This window comes from Anabrus simplex, chromosome 4, assembly GCF_040414725.1.
Source record: "Anabrus simplex isolate iqAnaSimp1 chromosome 4, ASM4041472v1, whole genome shotgun sequence".
In the NCBI taxonomy this organism is placed as follows: Eukaryota; Metazoa; Arthropoda; class Insecta; order Orthoptera; family Tettigoniidae; genus Anabrus; species Anabrus simplex.
In genome coordinates this window covers 75,729,271-75,756,912 of record NC_090268.1, presented here as the reverse complement: position 1 = coordinate 75,756,912, position 27,642 = coordinate 75,729,271, and the positions used below count along the sequence as shown (strand labels likewise).

The 27,642-nt window shown below is 39.8% G+C and overlaps 1 protein-coding gene across 3 annotated transcripts; it reads right to left on the bottom strand.

Moving 5' to 3' along the window:
- Positions 1 to 7,904: 7,904 nt before the first annotated feature.
- Positions 7,905 to 23,414, bottom strand: THG (tRNA-histidine guanylyltransferase). Of its 3 annotated transcripts, none has more exons than XM_068227171.1 (3): positions 22,688 to 23,414; positions 12,823 to 13,204; positions 7,905 to 11,161 (listed from the first exon to the last, which is right to left on the bottom strand). In XM_068227171.1, exons 1-3 carry the CDS (start codon positions 23,303 to 23,305, stop codon positions 11,148 to 11,150), a joined length of 1,014 nt encoding a protein of 337 aa, XP_068083272.1. In that variant the 5' UTR covers positions 23,306 to 23,414; the 3' UTR covers positions 7,905 to 11,147. The 3 variants fall into 3 exon arrangements, with proteins under 3 accessions (XP_068083272.1, XP_067001222.2, XP_068083273.1); XM_067145121.2 differs by having other exon boundaries at positions 7,905 to 8,659; XM_068227172.1 differs by lacking the exon at positions 22,688 to 23,414 and adding an exon at positions 20,350 to 22,675.
- Between the last annotated feature and the right edge of the window lie 4,228 nt (positions 23,415 to 27,642).

The window sequence follows — 27,642 nt, the reverse complement described above, 5'->3', positions numbered from 1 at the left end:
GAAGAAGTGAAGCCACGTTTAGCAATGATAGAGATTCGGTCTTGTTCAGAGGATAGTATCGGATCAAGACGATATATATCCGTTTTTGTTCCCAACGAACTGTCAATGTTTTTACACTTCTAGGCGACGTAACCTGCCAAGTATTTTAAAGCATCGTCTCTAACATCTTCATTGGGAATCGTTAAACTGGTTAGGTCAGTAGCAAGTTTTCTTCACTTCTGTCAAAACTCAAAACATCGGACGGGTTGTCAGTCACTTCGATGCAAAGTTCGCTGGAAAGGAAATTCTGGAATTCTTCTTCAGTTCCTTCGTCAGGTGCGAGAGGGTCAGAAAATGTAGAAAGTTGACTTCTGTCCTGAGCAACAGAGGTTCCACGAGATCAAGGCATGTCGTTCGCGTTCCCAGTTAGTATTAAGAGTCGCATTCTGTTTTTCACTTCAAAAGGAATGGGATTGTTATAAAATATACCGAGACCCCGAAGTCTAGAAAAATAACTTTCCAGACAGTCTGATTCAGTCTGGAAGTCAAAATGTACTTTGCCCTAATGCCTTTCACATCTCCAAAGAGTCCAATAAGGGAGTTATGGATATTAAAAACCCTTTCTGGAATGGAAGGAGACTGCTTCTTTTCCCCAGCCGCATACTCAAGCAAATGTCAAAAAATCTTTTTAAAGTGTTTTCTTGACTACGATGTTTGAGGCCATAACCACTTCTAAGAGGAGCTTTTCCGTCGTTAGGGACCCTTGAGTTCAAAACAACGAATACATCATTTATTAATGATGTTTGTGTAGAATATATTTTAATTCCTGGTCTTTCATTAATATATCTGGATCAGGAGCGCGTTTTGTGTTGGTTGCCTGGTTTAGTTTCAGTTTCTTCGGAGATAAGGAGTCTAATACTGTTACGGCCCTTTTCCTAACTGATCTCATGTCACCGCGGTGTTCTCCCTCCGTTATAACCTAAACAGAAAAGAAAGGTATTGTGGTTTCTGAGTATGGTACTTTTTTTACAATTGGCTTTACGTCGCACCGACACAGATAGGTCTTATGGCGACGATGGAATAGGAAAGGGCTAGGAGAGGGAAGGAAAACCATCTTCAGGGCTGCCGACAGTGGGATTTGAACCCACTATCTCCCGGATGCAAGCTCACAACTGCGCGGCCCTCAACCGCACGGCCAACTCGCCCGGTATATGTTACTATTAATAACAAGCCTTTCAAGTCTGAATGTAATTTTAAATTTAAAAGCATCAAAATAAAAGCCGAGATTAAGGAAAGTGAATATGACTTACTGCACTAGCCTCAGTTTTATTCTTCTTCTTCTTTTTAATCCCTTACCCTCCAGGTTTGGTTTTTCCCTCGGACTCAGCGAGGGATCCCACCTCTATTGCCTCAAGGGCAGTGTCCTGGAGCTTCAGACTCTGGGTCGGGGGATACAACTGGGGAGAATGACTAGTACCTCGCCCAGGCGGCCTCACCTGCTATGCTGAACAGGGGCGGGTGGAGGGATGAGAAGATTGGAAGGGACAGGCAAGGAAAAGGGAAGGAAGCGGTCGTGGCCTTATGTTAAGTACCATCCCGGCATTTGCCTGGAGGAGAAGTTGGAAACCACGGAAAACCACTTCGAGGATGGTTGAGGTGAGAATGGTACACACCTCTACTCAGTTGACCTCCCGAAGCTGAATGGACCCCGTCCTATTCCTCGTACCACTTTTCAAATTTCGTGGCAGAGCCGGGAATCGAACCCGGACCTCCGGCTGGTAGTTATTCACGCTAACCACTACACCACAGAGGCGGACCTCAGTTTTATTTCCATGCCAATTCGGTATTTTCAGGGATGAACAGCGTCCGATTTCAATATCTTCCGTATTGGGAGACCGAGTAATTCATTTTTCAAGTCTCGTTCAAAATGATCCGAAAGAAAATGTTCTGAACATATTCTTGCATCTTGCATCTTGTCCATTCGCTTGCACCGAGCTACCCATGTATTTTGGAGTGCCTCATTCTTTGGGAATCGATGGTAAACTATGACCTCAGTTTTGTAACCAATATTATTACACAGAGCAACGGCACAGTTAGTTCTATTTTTACTAATTTTACTTAAATACGTAGAACACTAAAGCAACCACCTGTTAAATGAGAAACGAAGTGTTTACACCGGCAAGTTAGATTTTATAACATATACTTTACTATTTATCACCCACAAACTCAACACAACCAAGACTTCAAAGCGAGTGGCGAGTTCAAAGCTCACTGTATCTTCCCAGTGACGTCACGTTAGTCTTGACTCGTTTGCCACCAAATGCACGGGAAGCCGGAATACACCCCCCCTGGTATCACCTGCTTAGGACAATCACACGAGTCCGAGGATGAAGAAGAAATCCCATCCAGTCGGGCTAGTAGTGAAGATGATAATGAAGGCGATGATCCTCTTTACATCAATCCACCTAATCAGTGTGTTGTGTCAGGAAACTTTGTTCTAGCCAAGTTTAAGGGTGGGTCTCATAAGAAATCTGAGTTTCAATTTTTGTGTGTGGTTCAAGAGGTTGAAGGTGACGAAGTAAAAGTCATGGGAATGTGAAACATGGGAGAATCAAGGAAAGTGTTTCGTACAGAGGATAATGACATTAGTAATGTTTCATCCAAACATATTATTGCTGTTCTACCACAACCCAATCTTGAAGGAATTGGTGCCAGATTGAGGTGCATTTTCGCCATAAATATTGACATCAAGGAAATGCGAAAACTATGATATTAATGAGTACATCAATAACAATTGGATTTATAGCATTTTGTAATTTCTGTATTACACTGTTTGTTATTTTTGTTAAAAGATTTACAGTATGTTTATTTTTTTCACTGTATTAATAAATGTTTCAGGGCTGGTGATATTTTAGAATTTATTTTCAGTTTTTTTAATTTATCTTTTGTATACTGGTAAATGATTAATTTATGTAACGTTCTGTTTTTCTTTTATCGATGTAAAATGTATGTAACGGATTTCAAGCATTTTGAGTTCCTACATAATTAACTCAGTTTAGAAATGTTTTGTCTGTTCATTTCAAGAGGAGAATCTAATTTGATTGATCTTAACCCATCGATCAATCTCACCCGCTTAAATTCAACCAACCATTACTAGAAAACTACTTGGTAAAATTAGATGGGGGGTGAAACTGACCATGTATGAGAGCCTATGGGTGAAATTGATCTCCGATATTTTTTTATTTTTTACAGCTGTAAAAATATCATGAAAAATTATGTTCTATTATTTGAACTTAGTAAGAGATTATTTTAATTACTTTATTAACCCCATTAATATAGAAGTTACGGTTAATAACAGTTTGAGAATGATCAGTTTCACTCCATTCCACTACATCAAACAACCTATGACTGCTATCTAAGCGTATACCAACTGGCTGTGTTGCTCGTAGATAAACAGCGTATAGCCGACGGTTTCCACTGTGGAATACGCAAGGATACTTTGGGTGAAGCGGCATCTGTCACAAATTTGCAGCATAGGACAACAGTATTTATTGGCGCCTCAGGCGTAAAGGCGGCACACCAGATTCAGCGAGAAGGCCAGCAATGGGGCTTGTACAGAAAGCTCCCACTGTCAACCTAACTCCGCTGTGGTGGATGGTATTCAGTTTTGCAAGGACACTTTGCCTTGCTAATTCATATGCTGCAATGCCGTAGTCAAACCTGAATACAATATATACTCTACAAAATCTTTGCGAGCTGTAATGCAGAGTAAAATCATCTACATATAGCAACGGTATTACTGCTGAACCAGCAGCAGCGACAGTACCATTTATCGTAATCGCGAACATAATGACACTGAGAACTGATCGCTGTAGGATTTTCCTGAACGTGATATTGCGAATATGCCCTCCTTATCTATTAACTTGACCATGATGGCCACTAATGGTCTGTACTGACTTACTTATAACAGTTAATTGTGAAATTTGTGTTATATCAATAGGCAGTCATATAGCCTGGCCAAACTGTTCGCGAAACGTAACATTAATGTGTCTTTTAGGACTAATAATATAGTTGAACCTGTTTTATATGTAACTCTGTTCTACGTAATTCGTATTTGTACGTAATTTCCTTTAGGTCCCGGCAAAATATAATTTTAAAGCGTGTTAATTAAACCTTATTTATACGTAATCCGTTTATACGTAATTCGCTGTCGAAATATAACTGAGTTTTGCGTAATTGTAATGAGAATGTGCTTTCTAAAAAGAAACTACTGTATTTACGAAGTTTCCTCTTTGTCGGCCTCAGTGGAAGTAGAGCGATCGGTCTTCGGTGCTGAAACAGAACACAGAGTTTCGCTGAGTGACATTGTTGACCCTTACTTACTGGCAGCTTAACAAAGGTGATTCCCCTTCGCTCCTCCTCTACCTTCGTCGTTTTTGACACACGGCCGAAGATTAAGATACATTATAAGCAAAGTGGGCGATTTCGGTGCGGAAACAAAAGAAAATAGAGTAAATTTGTTTGAATATGAGAATTTCTTTTGTGGGAACAACGGAGAAGTAAAATGTCCACGATGCCGGTATCTGGTGTTTACCGTTGAACAGTAGTTTTATCATTCAGTTGCTTTTGATTAGCCATGGAGAACAGAAAAAGGAAAAGTTATACGAGAAGTGGACGCTAATCCACACAACACAAAAACTGAAATTGCTTCAGACTTAGGGATTGCTTATACCATGCTATGTACAGTCATCAGTAAGAGAAACGCTATTTTGTATGAGTTCTTAAAACTGGGTTCAAAATCAGCAAAGCGCAGCCGTCAGCAAGAAGGATGGTACGTAAATTTGGAGAAAGCACTTTTCATATGGTTCCAGCAAAAGCAGGCTGCAGCTCTACCAATTAGTGGAGACATGCTGAAGGCAAAGGCAATAAATTTAGCTAAAATGATGAGTATCACTGCTGCTTTCAAGGCTTCATCACGATGGTTACAAAGATAGTCATGGAATCACAGGGAGAACAATTTGCAGTGACTCAAAATCTGCAGACGACGTCACGGTGCAACATTGGAAAGAAGAGGTTCTGCCGGGTATCGTAAGCGATTATTAGCCTACAAATATCTACAACTGTGATGTGACCGGCCTATTCTACAATCTCCTTCCAAATAAAACATTAGCTGAAAAGGATGACTCATGCCATGGAGGGAAGAAAAATAAAATTCATGTAAGGGTACTTCTCGCCACCAATGCAGATGGATCTGACAAACTTCCTCCACTTGTGATAGGAAAATCGAATGAAAAAGAAACAGAAGAAGAAGATCCTTCTTCTTATGGATCGATGTGCAGCACATCCACCTCAAATCGTTCTGGAGAATGTCCAAATGGAATTTTTCCCTCCTAACTGTACCAGTGTTCTACAACCGCTTGATTTGGGCATCATTGCAAATTTCAAAGTACATTATAGAGAAATGCTTGTTCAACATTTAATAACACTGAGTGATGCAGGAAATGAACCTTTCTTCATTAATTTGCTACAAGCCATGGACTTTATTTCAACTGCCTGGAAGCAGGTGTCATCCTCCACAATCAGAAACTGTTTCCGCAAAGCTGGTGTCTTACTAGAAGAGGCTGCCTCTAATGGTGATTTTGGGATGAAGTTTTGTCTGGCAATGAGCTAATGCTACCAGAGGGTGTAGAATTTGATACTTTTGTGCATTTCGATGACAATCTGGCTGTATGTGGAGAACTACCGGATGAAGAGATTATTGCTGATGTATTCCAACAACGCGGCAGTGATGGACCAGCTACAAGCGATAGTGACATTGGAGATGGAGATAACGACTTGAATCTTGACCCCTGAACTGAGTGAATTGTTAAGTGCAATCGAAGTGTGTAGTGCGAAAAGTTGTAGTGAAAATGCTTTGAATTCATTACTAAGTTTGCTAAAGAAGGTTTATACTCTTAATTGCAAGAAAAGTGAAACAAGCCAAACTATCTGATATCTTTAAGGCTGGGCCAAGTTCAAAATATTTTCTCTCTTAATGTATTTATTATTTGCAACGATTTACACATGTCGGTCTATTCCATTGCTTGTTCAGTAAATATGTGATATATTGCATTAAGTCTGATTTCTAAGTAATTCTGAGTTACAAGTAGTTTTTTCTCTTCTCCTTGATATACGTATAAGTCAGGTTCAACTGTAATAATAAAATAATAAAGTCCTGTTCAATTCTAAGAGCATGAACACAAGCAGTATTTATAGCAAATCAGGAGTGTATAGGTTGACATGCCACGAGTGTGATAAAAAGTATGTAGGGCAATCAGGTAGAAGTGTAGCAGTACGCTATAAAGAGCATGTCAACGCAAGAAAATGTGCTAGATACTCTGCCATGTGTGAACATATGCATGATAATGATCACCAGTTCACGAACATAGAAAATGACATGGTTTTGCTACACCCTTTAAATAAGGGTAAACAAATGAACATTCTCGAGAAATTAGAAATTTATAAATTACAGAAACTCGACAACGAAAATAGTTTAAATGAACACATGGCAGATGATATTCAGTTATTTAAACTTGTAATCCAATATTCTACAAAGAGAAAGAAAGTTAAAGTGCAACAACAACTCCCCTGCCATGCTGCAGACTCCATCCACTCCACCGCCCCATCCAGTCGTTCAACTCACTACCTAATCAGTCTGCAGTTTGAACTCATAGTGCCCACACACCCGCAAGACCTCTGCATCTTATGTAAGTTACTTTCTATTTCAACGTTGATTTCTCCGACCGTCATGTTTGCTTTTAATACCATTACATTTTAGTTCTTTCTTTTTTCATACAGACAAATGAAAAAGTCCATGTTAACCTGACAGGCTTGATCTACTTATTAACAGATTTACTTTCCATTAAGATATTGTAATGATATCAGACGGTCTCAACACCAAACTGCGGGACTATGAAAGACCATAATAATGCCACATTTAACCCTCCATTGGGTGAACGCGGCGCTCACTTTCCTTTTTAAAGATGTGCCGTGCGAAGCTAAGTAGCACTATACTTCTTAATCACCGAGTAGCTGACTTTAGGAATGGTCTGAGCAAGTCGAACAATGTTGCAGGGTGCGGCGCGACTTTTGTTAGCAGCCAGGCATTATTAATGACCAAAGTGCATTATAAGTGAGAGAGTCGCTCACCCGCAACCATTGGCGTTACATTTTTTCCAACTTCCACATTATTCTTATCATATTAGCCTACAAGTCATGAATCAAGATTCCATGATTTGCAATTGGTTATTAGAGGAGTCGGATGATAAAGCAGTTCTCTTAGCTGAAGGCAATAATGAAGATTCTGAGTACTCAGATACAGAGCGACCCGCCAACAGCGATCACGACAACGCATCTGATGTTTCTGGGGACGAAGCCGTTCTTGGTCAGCCAGTCGAGCCTGCTCCTCAATATGTTGGTCGTGACAACATTACTATGTGGAATATTCATCCCCCTCGCCCCAACAAACGTAAGAAGAAAAGAAAAATCGTGATTCATCCACCAGGTGTCACACGTGTTGCACAGAATGCGAAGACAGTACGTGAACCGTGGGCTCTCTACTTCCCAGACAGTGTGTTGGAGAAAATTGTATTTCATACGAATGTTCGCTTACGCATTACGAGAGCTAATTATTCTCGGGAGAGGGATGCTGTGGATACCAACATTGATGAAATCAGGGCTCTTATAGGATTACTTTACTTATCCAGTGTGATGAAGTCCTCTCATCAAAATGTTGAAGATTTGTGGGCGACGGATGGGACAGTTCCAGAAATATTTCGTCTAGTAATGTCATACCGGAGATTTTACTTACTTTTGAGATGTCGTATTGTAATCTATCAGTTTCATGTCCGTATTGATACTTAGTATCTATAATCACAAAGAATGGGTACTGTCCACCTAATCAATACTTTATTATATCTTGTTACTAAGCAGTACCGGTTTCGACCTTCACAGAGGTCATCTTCAGCTGGTCATAAGATCTAAAGTTAACTTAAAATAATTTTAAAAACATTACTAAATCTAATGAAGAATGTCACATGATGTGAGTGATAAGATTAAAATATACAATATATAAAATATACAATGATATGATGTATCTTCTGGTTTAAAAACAAGCATCAAAATTCTATGACATGTATGTGTTACATAAATTTCTAGTGTACCGGTACTATTTGTGAGTAGTAGATAATTTGGTGAAATACAATTTCAACAAGTAAAATGTTTATGGCGTTCTTGAAGTACACTTTGAAGTTCAGTTCATACTGGTGAATCGTTCTATACATTCATTGGTATGTTTATACTAAACATTCTGGAACATTCTATGATATGGATGTAATAAAATTTATCAAATAATACATTAAAATACGAAAAAAATATGAAAAAAATGTTCACATGATTCTTGCGGTACGTTTTGGAATTATATTAATTTTGTACATTCACAGATATGTTTGTACCAAGCATTCTAGAATATTCCACTATGTATGTTGTTTTTCTTTTAAGTTCATATGATTAAGAATGTTGAATAATGAACATGAAAATATTATGGTGTATCATTAGTTTTCTTGGTACTAATCTCGTTAAAAGATATTGAGTAGGTGCAGATGCTCCCTCTTTGTAGTTTTGTTGTTGGACATTCAGTAATCTGCGAGAACAGAGAAGAATGAAGTATAAGAATTTTCTCAGTGGAATGTCTAATGAACGTGTGGAATAAGTGTTTACTTACATAATCCTGTTGACTGGTCGAATGTGTACTGTTAGGGAGCACGTCGTGTACTGCTCCGTGTACGTCTAGGGCTAGTACTTGCGGTAATGGAGAGGGGAAGTGGAGGGGCATGAGGGGTATTGATTGGGGAAGGTGAGGTAGAGTTGGTAGAGAGGGGGAGTGGAGGTTCAATAGGGGTAGCGATTGGGAGAGGTGGAGCATGGCTGGGCGTGTCTTCGGGAGGTTCCTTGATATATATTGGATTCTGTTTTTTAACTATTTTTATGTAGGTGTTTTTTAAAATCGGGATGACTGTATTAAAGAGGATATTAACTTTATCTGTAATTTCGTTCAAGTTATAATTTGGGTTTGCGTATTGATCTATAGTAATGTAAAAATCTTCCGTTTTGAGATGTCTCCGATTTGATGATGCTCAGACGAGAAATGAAAGGAAATCCGTCGATAAATTGGCAGCGATATGAGAAATATTTGAGGGCTTTGTACAGCGCTGTAAAGTGTGCTATTCTGTGGGAGAGTACGTCACAGTTGACGAGATGCTTGAGTCTTTTCGAGGGCGGTGCAGTTTCAGGCAGTATATGGCAAAGAAGCCAGCAAAGTATGGTCTCAAGATTTTCGCCATGGTGGATACACGGATGTTTTACACCTCAAATATGGAGATCTACCCTGGAGTTCAACCGGATGGGCCGTTTGTTACCGATAACAGACCAAGTGCCATTGTGAAAAGATTGACAGAACCAATAAAAAACACTGGGCATAATATAACGATGGACAACTGGTTCTCTTCAGTGGAGCTAGTGAATGAACTGGTGAGAAATGACAGTCTTACTGTTGTCGCTACCATCAGAAAGAACAAGACTGCAATCCCATCAGAAATTGTGAACACTAAGCAAAGGGAAGTGAACTCTACTCTGCATTGCTTTGTTAGTATCCTACGTGCCACGGAAATACAGGAACGTGATACTAATATCAAGTATGCACAATTCTGACGAGAACGATGAATCTTCTGGTGACTTGAGGAAGCCTACAGTCGTTACGTTTTATAACCTTACCAGGGGAGGGGTGGACGTAGTAGACAAGCTGAAAACTCTATACACTGTAGCAAGGGTGTGCTATCAATGGCCTCTTTGTATATTTTTCACATTACTTGATATAGGAGGAATCAACGCCCAGATCATTTTCTGAAGCAACATGAATGAAGAGATGACGCGAAGAAAGCTCTTGAAAACATTGGCTTTAAATCTGACCAAGAATCACATGGCACGGAGAGCTTCTACTAGTGGCATTCATTCAGATCTTCGAATGAGAATGCAACAAAACCTTGGGCTACCACAAGAAGAGCTGACAACTCTGCCACAACTAGACTAAGCTAGGGCGAAAAGTGCCTACTGCCCGATGAAAAAGAATCGAAAAACAATGACAAGATGCAGTAAATGTCAGCTCTCAATATGTGGTCAACACACTGTCAGTATTTGTCAGAGGTTGAGATAGGCATGGAAGACAGTAACTAAATGTACCCCGAGTCCACAACACAGCATGCATGGTCGAAAAAGAAAAGCATTTATCAGTGACATAATAATGTTAACTTGATAATTATTGGAATGTTAATTATGCATTTCACAACAATAATTTTTACTGTAATTTGTAGTTATTCATTGTGCAGTGTTAGATTCCTATTTATTTGCTGTAAAATATGTAAACATATATTGCACATGTAGAATAGTAAGAAAAATGTATTTAAAAATGACATGTGTAGCATTAAGTACTTTACCATGGTGTTTGCAATAATTATGTGTATTCTGTTTCAATGAATATTGTACTTAACCTATCAACAAAAAAATAATTAAAGAATAAACAAGTATCAAAATTACAACAATAACACCAAAAATAATAACAATAAAGGCCTCAAAAATCATATTACGTTACTGGTGAGTGCTCCAGTCACCCGCGACCAGCGACGTTAAGAAATGAGGTGCGACCAACGGAGGGTTAAATACAATGGATCAACAGTCAACCATCTGTATTTTAATACATCATATACAGATATTTCATAGATTTGGGACATAAAATGAAAGATTCTTAGGTTTCAATGTTTAATATTGTTGTATTGTCATTTTGTCCGCAAAATGTTGGTACATAGTTAATTTTAAATAAGGTGTTGATACACAGACGTTTCATAGAGTTGGGATATAATATGAAAGGATTTTCACGTTTGAATTTTCTAACATTGTTGTATTGGTCTGGGGTGGCTAGTCACTTACTCTTATCTTCTTCTTCTTCTTCTTCTTTTATGACCACATAGGATCACTTTAGTCAGTCCGTCGTTCAGGTCTCTTTGAAGGGATTGTTCGGGCTTTGCGGTCCTCCCAGTACTTCTTCAGACGCTCCGATCTTCGTGCCCCACTTACTCTTATATTATGTGGCCTGAAAGAATGGACTTTGGAAAATACCTGCTTTGATCTCTTGCCTTCAGTCTCTAGCAATGAAGCTAAATAGCTGAAGTGAATGGGTCAATCACTCTACACTAGCATCAATTCCAACAATACACTTTTAAAAGTGCAATAATGATCTTTATGTTAACTATCTCTTTACATACTTCCTACAAAAATTAAAATACCGTATTTACTCAAATAATACCCGCATTTTTCTTTTAAATGAGGCACAAAATTGAGGTGCGGGTTTTATTTGTGTCAATGTTGGCAACACGCTCCTGGCTCACGTAGTTTTCGATACTGGGTGTAGAGATATGCTTTGTGTAACTGCGGATGGAAAAAAAAAACTGTCCCCATGTCATATTTAAATAGAAAACAATTCAGACTTTTAATTTAAAACTGTCTTTACATTTTAAAAAAATAGTATTTTACACAGTAATTTAAATTCAAAATTTCTCCGTAACACGGTAGAATGCATTTTCGGGAACGTGCAGGGATAGCTTTCTGCACTATCACTCACTTTGGTGTGTTGACAGTTTGTTTCATATTCGAGTGAAATCATAATTCTTTTGTATTCAGCATTTTAAGGAACAGTATCCTGTAACAGGCAGTGTGCGAAGAAGCAGAATCCGCGAACACTGGCGATTCTCTTTGGCGATGCCGACAGCTGGCGAAAAAGCGTGGATCATAATTATAATCAATTTGTATGCAACGAACAATATTGGCAATGCCAATGAAACTACATTTTTTATGCCTAGCTCAAATGGACTTTTTTTAAAGGAGATGGAGGTCACTGTACTGTGTTGCAATGCAAACGGAACCAAAAGACTTCTTCCCATCGTGATAGGAAAGTTCGATAAGACACGATGTTTTAAGGCCGTTGGGTAATTACCATGCAAATACAAGATATCTAAAAATGCGTACAGTATAGTAATCCAATGAATAAAGTACTTGCACAGGGGAGCCAGTATAGACTTCTCGTCTTTGAATATTTGTCTTCTTTTTTCTGTCGTTGCGTGAGGTTATGTTTGTCAGTGAGTTATCCAAATGCATTATTTGAATACTGCAAATGAAACTTGATGGATACATTTCGGAGAGGATTCCAGTGGTGCAAAAGACGATGAATCTTTCGATCTACAGGATATCAAGTCTACTGCAAGTTCAGATTAATGAAATACATATGCCTACTTGATAATTTTCATGGCAAATATATTTTATAGCAGTGATATTTCTCAAATATGGTCAGGCAAAGCAGCTATTTCCGTAAATTTACGCATTCATATTTGCGTAAAGACCACGTGAACCTTGCAGAGTGATACAAAATGTTTGTGTATGCCTATGTTACTCTTTGAATGGAAAAATTTTTAGTTAATTTACTTTTTCTCAAAATGAGCCTTCCTAAAATTAGGGTGCGGGAATTATTCGGCGGCGGGGATTATGCGCGTAAATATGGTATTATTTAATGCTGACATCAATTACATAGTGATAAGAATTAACAATCAATGATAATGATGTGACAACTGCTTTTACAATAGTTACTGAAGTTACTGAATATAATTGGAGACATACTCCAATGAGAAAATTTGTTTATATAAATACTGTTATTACCAATCGCTGTTTATAAATATATATGATTGATATTCTATTATTTACTTTCATAGCGAGTTTCACTAACAGGATCTGTGCATTCTGATGAAGGAGATACATGGTTATCTGTTCTTGTGTTTGAAATGGATATTTCATGCTTGTTATGACCTGTTATTTCGTTGTTCTCTGAAGGTTGATTGTAGACTTGTGCCGACTTCAATCCCAAAATCTCTGAATGTTCTTTCCAAAATGCATCTCCAATCATGTCAGTAAAGAAAGGGACCACAACTTGACGAAGTTTTTTATCTTCATGTATTTTACATAATTTTCTGAGAAGAATGGTTCCTTTACGATATATAGCTGGCTCGTTGTTATAGTTCAAACCAAATTCTGTAAACAACAGCTCATTCTTGTCAGCTGCTAGGGTGCCTTTTAGTCGTTCTTCAGCCTAGAAAAATAAAAAAGTAAGAATGTTAGGTTACTATTGTAAGACCAAAATAAAAAACCTATTTGCAAGAAGTAGCTTGATATCTCGGACCCAAATATGCACAATAAGTTCAAATGAAGGACTTAAGTGCTCTTAACTTTAAGATTAGCATGACTTCAAAGGTTCAGGCATGTGAAAAGCATGTAAATCACAAGAGAACCTACTAAGTGCACAGATTAGAGATGGGTGAACCAGCAGAGAGACAATGTGAAGCAAAGAGAAACAAAATGGACCACTGCAGTAGAGACTGAGGCATACCTACATAACAACTCTGCAAAGAGCTCACTCGGCACCACCCTAAAAGGGTTACATCATAATGGTCTCTGATATTACAGAAAAATGAAAATCCACAGCCTGTTTCCAATCATTCGACCGGGTTAGGAATGGAATGAATGAAGCCCCCATCTTGCGGCGAGGATAGGAATTGTGCCGGCTGACGAAGCGTTGCACTCTTCTAGGGCAATGATCAATGACTGACAGATAAAATGTTAATGGACAGTATTGCTGGAATGAAAGATGACAGGAAAAACCGGAGTATCCAGAGAAAAAGCTGTCCCGCCTCCGCTTTGTCCAGCACAAATCTCACATGGAGTGACAGAGATTTGAACCATGGAACCCAGCGGTGAGAGGCCGGCACGCTGACGCCTGAGCCACGGAGGCTTATCTGATATTACAGGAATGAACTAATTCAATAGCGTTGCTAATAAAAGCATTTCTCAATGGCCTTAAGATATGGTAATCGCAGAGCAACAGATCAGTTCTGTAGTGTTCCACAACCATTTTCTACTCATGGCACATCAAAATGTTATTCCCCTCAAAAACGTATGATATGACACTATTAATATAAATACATATACTTCCTGCAAATCCTTGAATCTTATCCGTGCTAGTAAAATTACTTTTGTTCCTACCTTGCATTTTCTGTTCAGCTCATTTTAAGCATGTGAAAATATCAGAAAAATATGCCCAAGTTTCATCATCTGTGAATAAACATGCATACTCATGCCTTTCAACAGTCAAAAATGCAAGTGCATACTCATGCCTCTCAACAGTCAAAAATGCAAGTACCTTGTCTTTAAATTTCAATATTTGCATTAACAATTTTCCTCGTGATAACCATTGGTACTTCTCAGTATAACAGGGATGTAGTGTGTTCCGATCCCATTTCCTGGCACAAAACGGAAAATAGCCTGGAATTTAGGGGACACAATTTAACAAGGTTCATGGCTTTTACCACAACGTCCAGCGCATCTTTAAAAAAAAAAAAAAAAAAAGTGGCAAAGTTTTAGCAACAATGGCTTTGCAGTGAATAAAACAATGATCACGTTGTACACTAGGATTAAATTTGCATTTTTGAGCTGCTTCGCCTGTTGCCATTTCTTGATGAATGCAGTACTTTTTGCATCTGTCTCTTGGCAAAGACCAGAGAAAAATGCAGCTTTCACCTAAATCCCAGCCTCGTCCATGGCCGTGACAGTATGGAAGCTGCTGAGGTATGGCGTTGAGTAATGAAATTCGTTGTATGTCTAGCGCATCTGAATTTTTATGAAAGGAGTTGCTCAAAGGGTCAGTGTGCTGCAATAACACTTTCCGGCTCAGTGAAAAAATGAAAACCTACAATCTGTTTTCCAGTCAATGACCGAGTCAGGGATGGGATGAATGAAGCCCCCAGCTTGCGGCGAGGATATGAATTGTGCCAGCTGCCGAGGCCTGTCGCACTCCTCTAAAGCAATGATTAATGACCGACAGATGAAATAATAGTGTAGAGTGTTGCTGGAATGAAAGATGACAGGGAAAACCGGAGTACCCAGAGAAAAACCTGTCCTGCCTCCGCTTTGTCCAGCACAAATCTCACATGGAGTGACCGGGATTTGAACCACGGTATGCAGCGGTGAGAGGCCGGTGCGCTGCCACCTGAGCCACAGAGGCTCCACTTTCCGGCCCAGTGAGAAAAGCAATGGCAAACCACATTTCCTAATAGCTTCATTTCAGCTGTGCCATCAGTTTTTATGGTTTCCCTATAACCACATAACCTTTGGTGGTGCTATTTGAGGATTTTTTTGTTGTTTTCTTGCTACTTGCTTTACGTTGCACCAAACAGATATGTCTTATGGTGACGATGGGATAGGAAAGGCCTAGGAAGTGGAAGGAAGCGGTCGTGGCCTTAATTAAGTTACAGCCCCGGCATTTGCCTGGTGTGAAAATGGGAAACCACAGAAAACCATCTTCAGGGCTGCCGACAGTGGGGCTCGAACCCACTATCTCCCGATTACTGGATACAGGCCGCACTTAAGCAACTGCAGCTATCGAGCTCGGTATATTTGAGGATCCAACCAGCCTCCAGCCTGATGACTTAAAAGACAAACGTTGAGCTGCAAATCCTTTCACTTGGCCTGTCATAGGATAATCTCCATCTGTACAAACATTAACAGAATCCTTCCATTCATTTTGGAACACACATTAATTAGTCACATGAAATATTTCTTCACTGGTGGATTGCACAGGAACTTTTTTGCAAAAAAAAAAAAAAAAAAAAAGAAGAAATTAGTTGCAATTACACCTCCATCAGTGTATCGAATGTAAGCAAGAAGTTGTGCATGGTGGCTAATATCGGTGGACTTGTCGATCTTAAGGGAGAAATGCTGATTGCTGTTGATTTTATCCTTCATAATTTCTTCAATATTACTGGACATGTCGCCTCCCATAAGTCCAACCCCTCGTCCACGTCGTGGGAGGTGGGCAACTACATGAAGTAGGGGATTGCCTGTAGGGGTGAAGTACAACAGGGACTGTGTGTGCCCCAGGACCGCTACGTTAGCTGTGAAGGCCCTTCAGGAACCCTGAAAAGTGACAGCTAACGGGGCTCTGGTGAAGTCCTCAATGGCAGATGCGGCGGAGAAGGAGACCTTTGGAACGGCAAATCTGGCAGACGAGGCAACCCTTTTCACTTGGGGTTGAAGAAATGGGGGAAACCACTGCCTTGTGGTGGTGAAGAGGGATCTTCAAAAGCTAAGGGAGACAACCCCTACAGAAAACGGCAGGCTTGGAGGCTCAGGTGGCAGTCCCACCACCAAGCTCGGGTGCTGTGGGCTAATAACTCGCACATTTTAAATCCACTTATTAGGGAAACTGAAGTGAAACGAAACCGGATGGATACCTCGATGACGAGAGGAATGAAAAGAAGAGGATGTGAGAGCCAGAATAAGGAAAGCAAGTAGAGCCTTCAAACAACTGTATACGGCACGGAATAATAACAACATTTCAAGGAAAGCGAAAATAAAAATTTTCAATACAAATGTTAAATCAGTCCTTCTATATGCTTGTGAAACTTGGAAGGTTACTCAAACTATCACTAATCTCTTGCAGATATTTATAAACCATTGCTTACGGCGCATCAGAAACATCAGATGGCCTGAAATTATATCCAATGATGAGCTATGGAGAACAACAAACCAAGTTCCAGTCGCAGTGGAAATCAAAAGGGATAGGTCATACTTTGAGAAAGACAGTGGGATTTATAGAACGCACAGCACTGGAATGGAATCCGCAAGGCGCACGGAGGAGTGGTCGTCCTAGGAAGACCTGGAAGAGGACTGTGGAGGAGGCGGCTCTTGAAGCAGGGAAGACTTCGAAGGAAGTTAAAGCATTGGCAAGTCGACTACCACAATGGAGACGTTTCACGGATGCCCTATGTTCCAGTGGGAACGAGAGGAATTAAAAGAAAAAAAGACTGGACATGTCGCCTTGTAAAAGATCTCTGGTGACACGGTGTTTACCCGACAAAATGAATTAAAACTGGGCCATAGGTGCCCAAAAGAGATTCAGTTTACTCTGCTATCTAATAGACCTAGAGTAAAACAGAACGTAGAAATTGGATAGCAAACAGCCAGATGGCATCAAATTGAAATGCTTGCACATAGTAGCTGAGGGTATACGATTATTGTTATTATTATTTACTAGACATGACAATAACTCAATGACTGGTTTTGTCAACAGAGATAAATTTTTGAAATTTTGCTAAGTTTCTTTTTTTAAATTTGCTTTACGTTGCACCAACACAGATTGGTCTTATGGCGACGATGGGACACCTAAGAGTGGGAAGGAAGCGGCCGTGCCCTTAATAAAAGTACAGCCCCAGTATTTGCCTAGTGTAAAAATGGGAAACCATGGAAAAAAAATCTTCAGGGCTATTGACAGTGGGGTTCGAACTATCTCCCAGATGCAAGCTCACAGCTGCGTGCTCCTAACTGCCCGGTCTATTCTTGTTCTTTTCAGATCCTAGCGTATTAGGTCACAAGGCCTCGGGAGTCTTTCACTTTCACGACCTGCATGGCCCTTGTCGTTCTTTGGCCGATACCTTCATTTTCTGAAGTGTCGGACCCCTTCCATATTTTCTCTCTGATTAATATTAATAGAAGGTGGTTGCCTAGTTGTACTTACTTTTAAAACAATAATCACCACCACCCTCTACAGCAACCGAGTGCTAAGCCCCGGAGTTACATGATTATGAACGAGCAATAGAACACTAGAAGTTCAAAATACTCTGTTATGTCTCGTTCGTCATTATAACACTAAAATAGTTCAATTCTGCAGTTAATATTTACCTGTCTGATATTATTGTTAATGCCTTGAAAGGAATACTTTGAAATTTTATCATATTCATTTTTTACATAGTATTTCCCGCCCGGCTACTCATTCTTGCCACCTGGCTGACGAAAATTTCTGGGGAGAACACTGGTCTTCTTAATTTCTCTCAGCTTGTTGGAAGTAGAAATAGCTAACCGCCAAGATAGTTTGACATAGCTGAGAACAAACATCCGTACCAGGTATGTTCATAGGTGTAGGTGGCAAAAATGCTGCTTCTTTTGCAGCTTTGTCCGCACGTTCATTTTCCGCAATCCCAATGTGGCTTGGGAGCCAAGTGAAAATGATTTTGGTGCCATTATCACACAACCTAGCTAGGTCATGAATTCGCCGCATCAGTGGGTGTTGTGGGAAACAGATGTCAATATACAGCAGAAAATCGAAATCAACTTTCAACCTATTAGGTCGTGTTCTGTACATGTAAGTATGTGTTGAAGAGATGTTAAGTACAGAACAAAATTGGCCAACCAGACACCAGTGGTATCCGAACAGATCCCAGATTAAACCAGTGAGGGATAAGCAAGGAAATATGCTGTTATCACAAGAAGAACAACTGAGAAGATGGCAAGAGTATTTTTCAGAAATTGTAAACAAAGATGAGGGAAATGATCAGGAAATGCAAGAAGTAAATGAAGGTTTAGATAGTGAAGACTCAAGAATAAAGCTAGATCCCCCAACAAGGCATGACGTTAGGTTAGCACTGAAACAATTAAAAGAATGTTAAAGCAGCAGGTATAGATAATACAGATCCAGAAATATCCGAACAGATCCCACTGGTGTCCGATTGGCCAATTTTGTTCTGTACTTAACATCTCTTCAACACGTACTACATGTACAGAACACAACCTAATAGACTGAAAGTTGATTTCAATTACAATGCAGTCATGAAAATTCAATATTCATGCAGCAGAGAACTTAATGAGACAGTACATATGAGAAAGTGGTATTTTTTGTCATCCAGTGCAAACTGCAGAGCTTCTAAGATGGTGAAAAGCTCTGCAGTATAAATGCAATACACATTGGGAAGCAAAATCTTTGTGCTAATATCATCAGAGACGAAATGGCATCCTAGAGTTTCCCCAATCTTAGAAACATCTCAAAAGATATCTCGCATGGTCAGATACTGGTGAACAAAATCCTGGAAATAACTCCGATGAACATAGATGTCCATGTTCACCTTTGGTCCACCGAGTAATCTTAGCCATATATCCAGCCGCAGAACTAGCTACAGTAGGTTCGAATCCCACTATCGGCAGCCCTGAAGATGGTTTTCCGTGGTTTCCCATTTTCACACCAGGCAAATGCTGGGGCTGTACCTTAATTAAGGCCACGGCCGCTTCCTTTCAACTCCTAGGCCTTTCCTATCCCATCGTCGCCATAAGACCTATCTGTGTCGGTGCGACGTAAAGCCCCTAGCAAAAAAAAAAAAAAACTAGCTACAGAGGTACTTTGCTACGGGTCCATTCAAGATTAATGCCAATAGCCACATCTAACTCACGATACAAGCTATCAATTTGAATCCCAACTGGCCGTGTGGGATCTGGCCGGTTTTGGTACCTCTGGTGGTATTGGGTATTAAAAATGCATTGATAGCCGAATACTGTGGCATTTTACGAATTTTGGCTGTGTACGTGAGGAGTATCTGCTGTCATCTGATTCTTATAGGTGGAACTCCTGATTTGGTGAGTAGGATGGAAGTGGGACTAGTACGGAAATAGAGAACATCATAATATCTAAAGAAATTTTTAGGTCATGATAAGATGTGCTAACTGCTGAGATACTTAAACTACTGAAGGAATAACAGTCTTTCCTTATGGCTCGTTTGTTCAACAGCATCTATTGAAGTGTAATAATCTCAAAGGACTGCCATAAATCAACTTTCAGAATGTTATTGGAGAAACCATGATACAAAATGAATATACCATAGATGTGAAGAGATCCTAGCAAAACCAAAATGTTTTAAAACAAAATTTGCCTTACATCACTACCACACAGATAGGTCTTGCGGTGATGATGGGATAGGAAAGGGCTAGGAGTGGGAAGTGACCGTGGCCTAGTGTGAAAATGAGAAACCACGGAAAACCATCTTCAGGGCTGCCAACAGTGGGGTTCAAACCCACTATATCCTGAAAGCAAGCTGAATTTGGTTTCAGAAATGGTTATGGTTATGGACAATGTCATCATGATATAAAGGTTTTCACTTGTTAATACAAATAAGGCAACATGACAATAAGTCCCTACCAGAAGAAATTAAAAAAGAATGTCTTGGTAGTGAGCTCACCGTCCTTTTTTCATAACCAAAGTGAAGAAAAATTCAAAATGCGTTTGACAAAGTCCAATATCACAAACTGATGGAAATTTTTCTGAAAATTGGGTTTTACAGACATGACATCTAAATGATAGCAAAACTGTACTGGAACCAGAGATAGAAAAAGATGCAAACATCTGAGAAGTAGGCATACCACAGAATACTGAAGATATCTTGAAGAGGTAGCATTTCTAATGTTGAACTCTGGTGTTGTTATCATCATTTTCATTTCCCCTTGTCCAGCTGCTGCCAGGTCGGGGTGTTGATGGTATTTCTCCACCATTGCCTCTCCTTTTCCAAGATTGACATTTACCATCACTCATTTTTAGGCTGCTGTTATGATGGGGTCGCCTCTCCCAAAGGCTTTTAAAAGCTACAACAGCTTGCAATTATTCAGGTTGCCTCTTACATGAGGAACAGACGCCCTTGCAGCCATCCCTAAAATGGGAAACAAATCCTGCTGATGAATCCCCAAGTACTGGGCTGCTTCTTCCGCAATCTCCACTGTTCCAAAGTCCATCTTCTCCGCTGTAGATTCCGTTGAGGTCTTCACTCGTAACCCTGAGCTGGGACCCTTACCAGATGATGCACACCGGGTCAGTGTGCTCTGGAACTCAAACAAATAATGTGAAATACTTCATACCATCAAGAAAAGAAAACTAGAATACTTTGGTCATATGATATGGTACAAAAATATCATCTGGACCAAGTAATCCTCCAAAGCCTGAACCAAGTTGTCCAAGAACTTAAACGAGTAAGTGGTATGGACTGAATACATTATTCTGCTGTTTGGAATGGTATGGACAAAAAAGCAAATCAAGCTACTGCCAACATTTAGAGAGGACCAGGCACCCGAAAAACAATGTCTGCAGTTTCAACCTTGTAAGACACCTTATACAAATCAGAAGACATGACAGTAACTTCCTATAAGGAGAATTTTGAACAGAATGTCCTCGTAAGAAGTACATTGTCCTTGTTCAACAGGCGTGGACTATGAAATTACTCAGAACTTCTTTCGTAACCTGATTAAATGAAGAAGTAGAATGTGCGTAATTTAATGAGGCTAGGCTATATAAAATTACAATAGAATCCTGTAAGATACAGCAGATCCACTGCAATACTCTATCGTATTAAAAGGTTCAATCCTTTCCTCCTGTATTCACACTAGTATGGGAAGTAATTTGCCTCACATGACCCTACACCTTACAAAATACTGTGCTTATTTGTATAAAATTTTAAATCCCCTGTTAGTAAGTAAAATCTTGACAAGTCATCTGTTTATCACTTTGTAACTGTGTGACAATTTTTAACTGTAACTAGTATTGTATTTGCTGCATTGCAAAAGGTTACCACACAAAAATATAACAGAATAAAAACTTGTAAAAAGAAATTATTCAAGACTGGCTTGTATGTATGTATGTTCAGTCCTCAGCCCTAAGGCTGGTTGGATCCTCCACAGCTCCGCCATCAGCTGTCATAGATGGCCTAGGCATCACTGCAGAGGCGTACTAGGGAAATGAGGAGTGAGGTAGTTTCCCGTTGCTTTCCTCACCGAGCCAGAAATTGCTATTACATATCAGTCTGCCAAGCCTACTGAAATGCATGCACCAACCAGCCCTATGAGCAACATTTTACACCATTCATAGCAGGGACTGGCTGCAGAAGGAATGGCATTACTAGCATCGCTCATACCTTAGTCACTTTCATATTGTCAAAGCCAAGGATAAGACAGCGACAGATCAATGAAAGTAACAAAATTACTCTAGCCCATACCAGAAGACATAGTGCAGTGTAAACACTAGGTCCTGCCAGCAAAGGCATAAGACTGGCTTATTAAACATAATTGTCTTCAGCTAGTATCCTTCTCTTATGATTGCTATATTTCAACTGGCCCTAATAAGAAATCAAACAAGGCTGGAAAAAAGTATATTATGGTCCCTTCAAATACCATATTATCTTTACTGTGAAATTCATGCCTTTTTTTGTTTTTTACAATTTGTTTTACGTCACACCAACACAGGTAGGTCTTATAGTGACAATGGGATGGGAAAGGCCTAGAAGTGGGAAGGAAGTGGCTGTGGCCTTAATTAAATTACAGCCCTAGCATTTGCCTGGTGTGAAAATGGGAAACCATGGAAAACCATCTTCAGGGCTGCTGACAGTAGGGTTCAATCCTGCTATCTCCCGGATGCAAGCTCACAGCTGGGCACCCCTAACCGCACAGCCAAATCTCACAATTTCATTTCAACTAAAAACAAGTGCTGGATATCCTATTAATAAAGTATTGGAACTGATTTTTGACATGACAGGAGATCTGTGAGTGCCTGTTGTGTTTATCAAAATTAAAATCACAATTATTAGAGCCAGGCTCATCTACACAATCTTGGGTTTTCCAGGCTGTTGAAAAATTACACATTCACTTATTCTGACTAAAATATACTTAGTATTATATAAATTATCTACAAAGGATATGACTTTGCAGTTCATACTACCTTTGCATTTGAATATCCCTTCTTCAAAACTAAGTTCCAAAAAGCTGTGTTATATAAATTGTTGACATGGACGTCGGCTTGTCTCCAACTTAAATAATCGCGCAGATTATTATCTGTAGGGTACAGTACAATACGAGCATCAAAACAGGGAGGATACTGTAACTGAACTGGACTAAAAAATGCTGCCCAGTGGTAAACAAAAGCAGACGCAAACAAACTGTTCACATTTGTCATCAGCTTGGACGCTCTACGATTGAAAAGGGAAGTATCCTTCCTGAATACGAAACTGTACTCGTCACTTTGACCATAAGAAAGGCATATATCTTTGAACTCCTCCATAACGCATGTTGCTGCCTTCGACATCAGATTGAGAGCACGAATGTCATTAGGTTTCACAAATTCATGGATGTCGGCAAATTTATGGAAAGTTCTTCCATCTATCCTCACAATTATCCAACAGTTTGGAAGACAAGTATCGTCCAACTCAAAATTTTTCACATACTCGTATTTACTTTTTGCCATTCTTGAATCGCGAAATGTTCTTTGTTTATGCTCAATAAAAGTCCTATATCTGAAGAATTGACTGCTAATATGGCTTCGAAATCCACAAAAATACATAACTCACACACCGTAACTTAATCATATCATAACCCTATTCATGTACCATAACATGAAAATGTTAGCCCATGCCCCGTGGCCTACCGCAAACACAAACTTCTTCTTTTTCTTCTTCTCGGTAATGTAGTCCTCTCCGTGTAAGGACGTACCCTAAGGGTGCAACCTTATACTTTTTCCCCTGTAATATTAAGATATTGATTTATGGTTACTTTTCTTGCTGTTGGGTCTTTTTCAGTGTCGGTAACCATACAGTTTAGGGACCCTACTTGCCGATACGACGTCTTACATTTACCGTTAATCTGGCACGTTGGCAACGTTCAATCACTGCTCTAGCGTGAAGTGCGTGTTGCCACCGCATCGCCGTTAAAGTCACTAGTGATACATTTGCGAGAATATTTAAAGCATATTTTCTTTTTCGGTGGGATTGTAAATCTAAGCAAAGTTACAGGAGTAGTGGGACTCTGGACGAGTTTCACAGTGGGGAGTGCAAGTGGTAAGCCGAGCTTATCTGTGACTGGCTTTAGCTGAATGCAACTAAGGATACAGTTCAGATGGTAGAGCGCTGGCCTTCTTGGCAACCTGGCAGGTTCGATCCTGTCTCAGTCCTGTGGTGAAGGTGCTCAAATTCATAGTTAGTGGGACGTAAAACCAATAACAAACATTAATTAATAATAGTATTGCAACCAAATGGTCATGATATATACACTTAAATAACTTAGATGTATATCACTAATAGTGATAATATGCAGTCAATGCTTGCAAAACATGATCAGTTATTTACACAGTTGTGTCAAGCTTCCTTTTCTATGGACACATTCGATAGCATGGTATATGCCGCATCGTTGGTCACAGAAGACACATACGCAACCCGGTCCTGACTTGTGAAATTCCATGGTTCTGCACACCTTATGGTGGAACCCGTGTACGGCAAACCTGGTCACTGTATGCCTCAGGTCATATCCACCACGCGTCCAGTCCCTGTTTAACATCGCATCAGTTGAGTAAAACTCGTCCCATATCATAGCCCTCTTTGCTTGCAGTTCTTGTAGCAGCTCTCTGTAACTCCTTGTCGCTGAGAGTAACAATCTAAGTCTTATGTCTTCAATGAAGTACGTCTCCTTTGCCAGAACGTATACTAGCCTTGATAATGTATATTTAGAAACGCATAAAACTCTCTTCAAGAATCTAGCCTTCAAACTTTCCAGCTCTTGCAGTTGTCTTTTTGAGAGGTGTTCCCATTTTAGCTCTAGACCATATATGGCTGTTGGAACAACTTTCGTATTAAACAGAGCCATGGCTGTCTCCAAAGATAGCTGTGGAAGATGTTTAATATCGCTAATGCTTCGTATAGCTGCGATGATTCTCTCCTTTAGGTGTATTGTGAATGTTGTTCCTGTTACCTGTATTGTGATCCCTAGATATTTGTACCGGTTACTAATTCGTAATTTTTGTCCTTTACACAGGATGTAATCGTCTCTAGATAATTTTCCTCCCCTCCTAACAACAACCAATTCTGTTTTGTTTGCATTAAGGTCCATTTTATTATCTTCTGCCCATTCCACAATTAAGTCCATGGCAACTTGTAGTTCCTCTTTACTCTCAGACGCAATAGCCATGTCGTCCGCATATATGTACGCGTTAACCTTTCGTGTTTGCTTCTTAATTTCTTTTATTGCATCCTGTGTGAAGATGTTAAACAGCAGAGGGCTTAGTGGGTCCCCCTGTAATACCCCATTTGTCTGCCGAATCCATCTTGATGTGCAGAGATTGTCGCTTATTTGGATATAGTTCTCCGCAAGTATGTTGGCAACTAGTCTAGTGAGCCAGGTACGACCGATGATTTCCTCTAGTTTTCTAACAAGTTTCTGTCTATCTACTGTATCAAAAGCCTTGGAGTAGAAAATAAATATTACGAATATTTTGCCTTGCTTTTCTCTGGTTGTTTCGTGAATATCTTGGAGGAGGCATTCCACTGCCATCAGAGTCGATCTCCCGGCTCTAAATCCGAACTGTTCGTCAGGGAGAAGCGGGTCTGCTATTCTATTGATTCTCTGGGTTATCAGTTTGGTTAGAATCTTAAAAGCTGCTGATTCAAGAGCCACTCCGCGATATGATTCCGGTTTGTTTACTTCTCCTTTCCCTCTGAATACATTTCGAGGCTCGTGAAATAATACAGTTTCCGTGTTCCGATATACAGTAAAAGAGACAAAAAATGTCGGTCGGTCACTTGCTTTCTTGGCTTACGCTGCGTGAACCATCAACGATAGACCCCAAGTGTAAGTGTACGAATTGTAGAGCATAGAAACCTCTACAAAAAAGTCTGCGATGGTATATACCTATTTCCAACCATTTGCCCTCTAGAAGCGATTTTATGCTATACTCAGCGGTAAAAAAATACATAATTCCTTAACATTAAATAAATATTTCGATATTATCCTCGAATTCCTCATCGAAATAAATTGTTTGACCTCCTCCAGTATTTTATAAGGATTACAATAACCTTGTCAGGACATTATTTGCATGAATAGTTCAGAAGTTATGGCCATTTTAGACTGTAGTGGTAGTACGTGTCAGCAGGACGGGCGAGTGACCTTAGTAAAGCTGCACATGGTCCCCCTACTGTGAAACTCGTAGGGCCGATTGCCGAAACGGTATTTAGACGATGTTTACGGTTAAACAATGCCTAAGTATGGCTGCCGCATTGCAGAGACGTTATTTATCACTTAGACACTGTCTAAAACCGATGTTCAACCGGTCATGTTTAAACACTGCCGAGAGCACCCTTTAACCTCAAATGAGAGGAGTGAATCACAATAAGAGGTTATGTATCACGAAATATGTGATTTGCATTATCATGTTGAGACGATTACGGGAAGAAAGGTTAGTCCGACGGCCTCTCTGTGGGTCGCCCGCTGCTAAATCGCAGCAATTCGTTTGACATTCACGGGGAGATAGATCTTAAAATACGGTTTCGCTTTTCGAGATTTGTTTCTTGAGACTGACAAAGTGACAGTCCGGTAACTGTCAACTTGAATACACTTCTTGGCAACCGATATATTTTATTATATACATGGGGCAATTTCCACGGAATTGTGTCATTTCGACTACTCACGGTACATTTCAGAATTACGTGTCCCGATCGTCAGAGGGCTGTCACATACATCAACCGGGAGGGATTGACTTATATTTACTGCTAATTAAACACATATAATAGTGAAAACTAACAAGTAGGTTGTGTGGGGTTTATATATATATATATATATAATCGTATAAGTTTTCGGTAACTATCAGTTAGGAAAAGGCAAATGGTGGTGAATATTGTTTAAAGTGTACTAGGTAAGAAGAGCCGTGGCCGTAATAACAGCCCTAGTATTTGCCTGGTGTAAAAATAGGGAAACTACGGAAAACAATTTTCACGGCTGCCGATAATGCGTTTCGAACCTACGATCTCCAGAATACAAGCTACGTCTGTATGGCCTGTACAATACACTCGGTTACACATTACTGTTGCTTCATCTTCCCTTCGTCGAAGCTACCATATTTATGAGTAGATTACACTCACTGTTACAGCGTTATATTAAAGCTACACTTCCCCGTACAGTGGAGAATCGCTTGTCGATAATATTGTGAGATTTAATTTCCACCGAAAGCGATACTCTTATCTGTGGGCAAGTCATGCTCAGCCATATTTGAGTAATGTGTAGGAAGACAAACAGCTGACTGGCGTTCGGCGCGCGCACTGACGAATTCCATTGGTTGCGACAAGCAAAGAGTTACATGAAAGATACTTCTGTCTCCATTTTCAAACCAAAATTGAAACTTTAAGCGATGTCTAGTTAAAAATCGACTGAACAATGTTTATGCAATGGAAGATCATGCTTGATTTAGACGTTGCTTAGGTAGACGATGTCTAAGGCTTAAAACTAGTCATCGTTTCTGCAACAGGCCCGTAGTATTTAAGCCAAAGCGTAAGCCTTGCTTAAGCGACGTTCGTGGCTTACTAAAGCTTCGGCTTAAACTCAAACTGTGAAACCGGGCCTAAGTCTCCATTTGTCTGAGTGATGCTTTTTGACCTAGTTGTCCCACCATCTATCATAATTCTGTTTGAGGTCAGAATATTATTTACAATAGTCACCAATTTGTTATTTTTTCCTACCAACAGCTCTAGTTTGTGTATTAGAATTTCCCTATTTATCAAGTCAAAAGCTTTGTTATAGTCAACAAAAAAGCATGGAATTTCTCTTTAGGGTTTCGTAGAGTTTCATCTATGTTATCCAACAAATTTGCTACAGCGTGGAGTGTTGATCTTCCTTTCCGGAAACCAAATTGTTGATCAG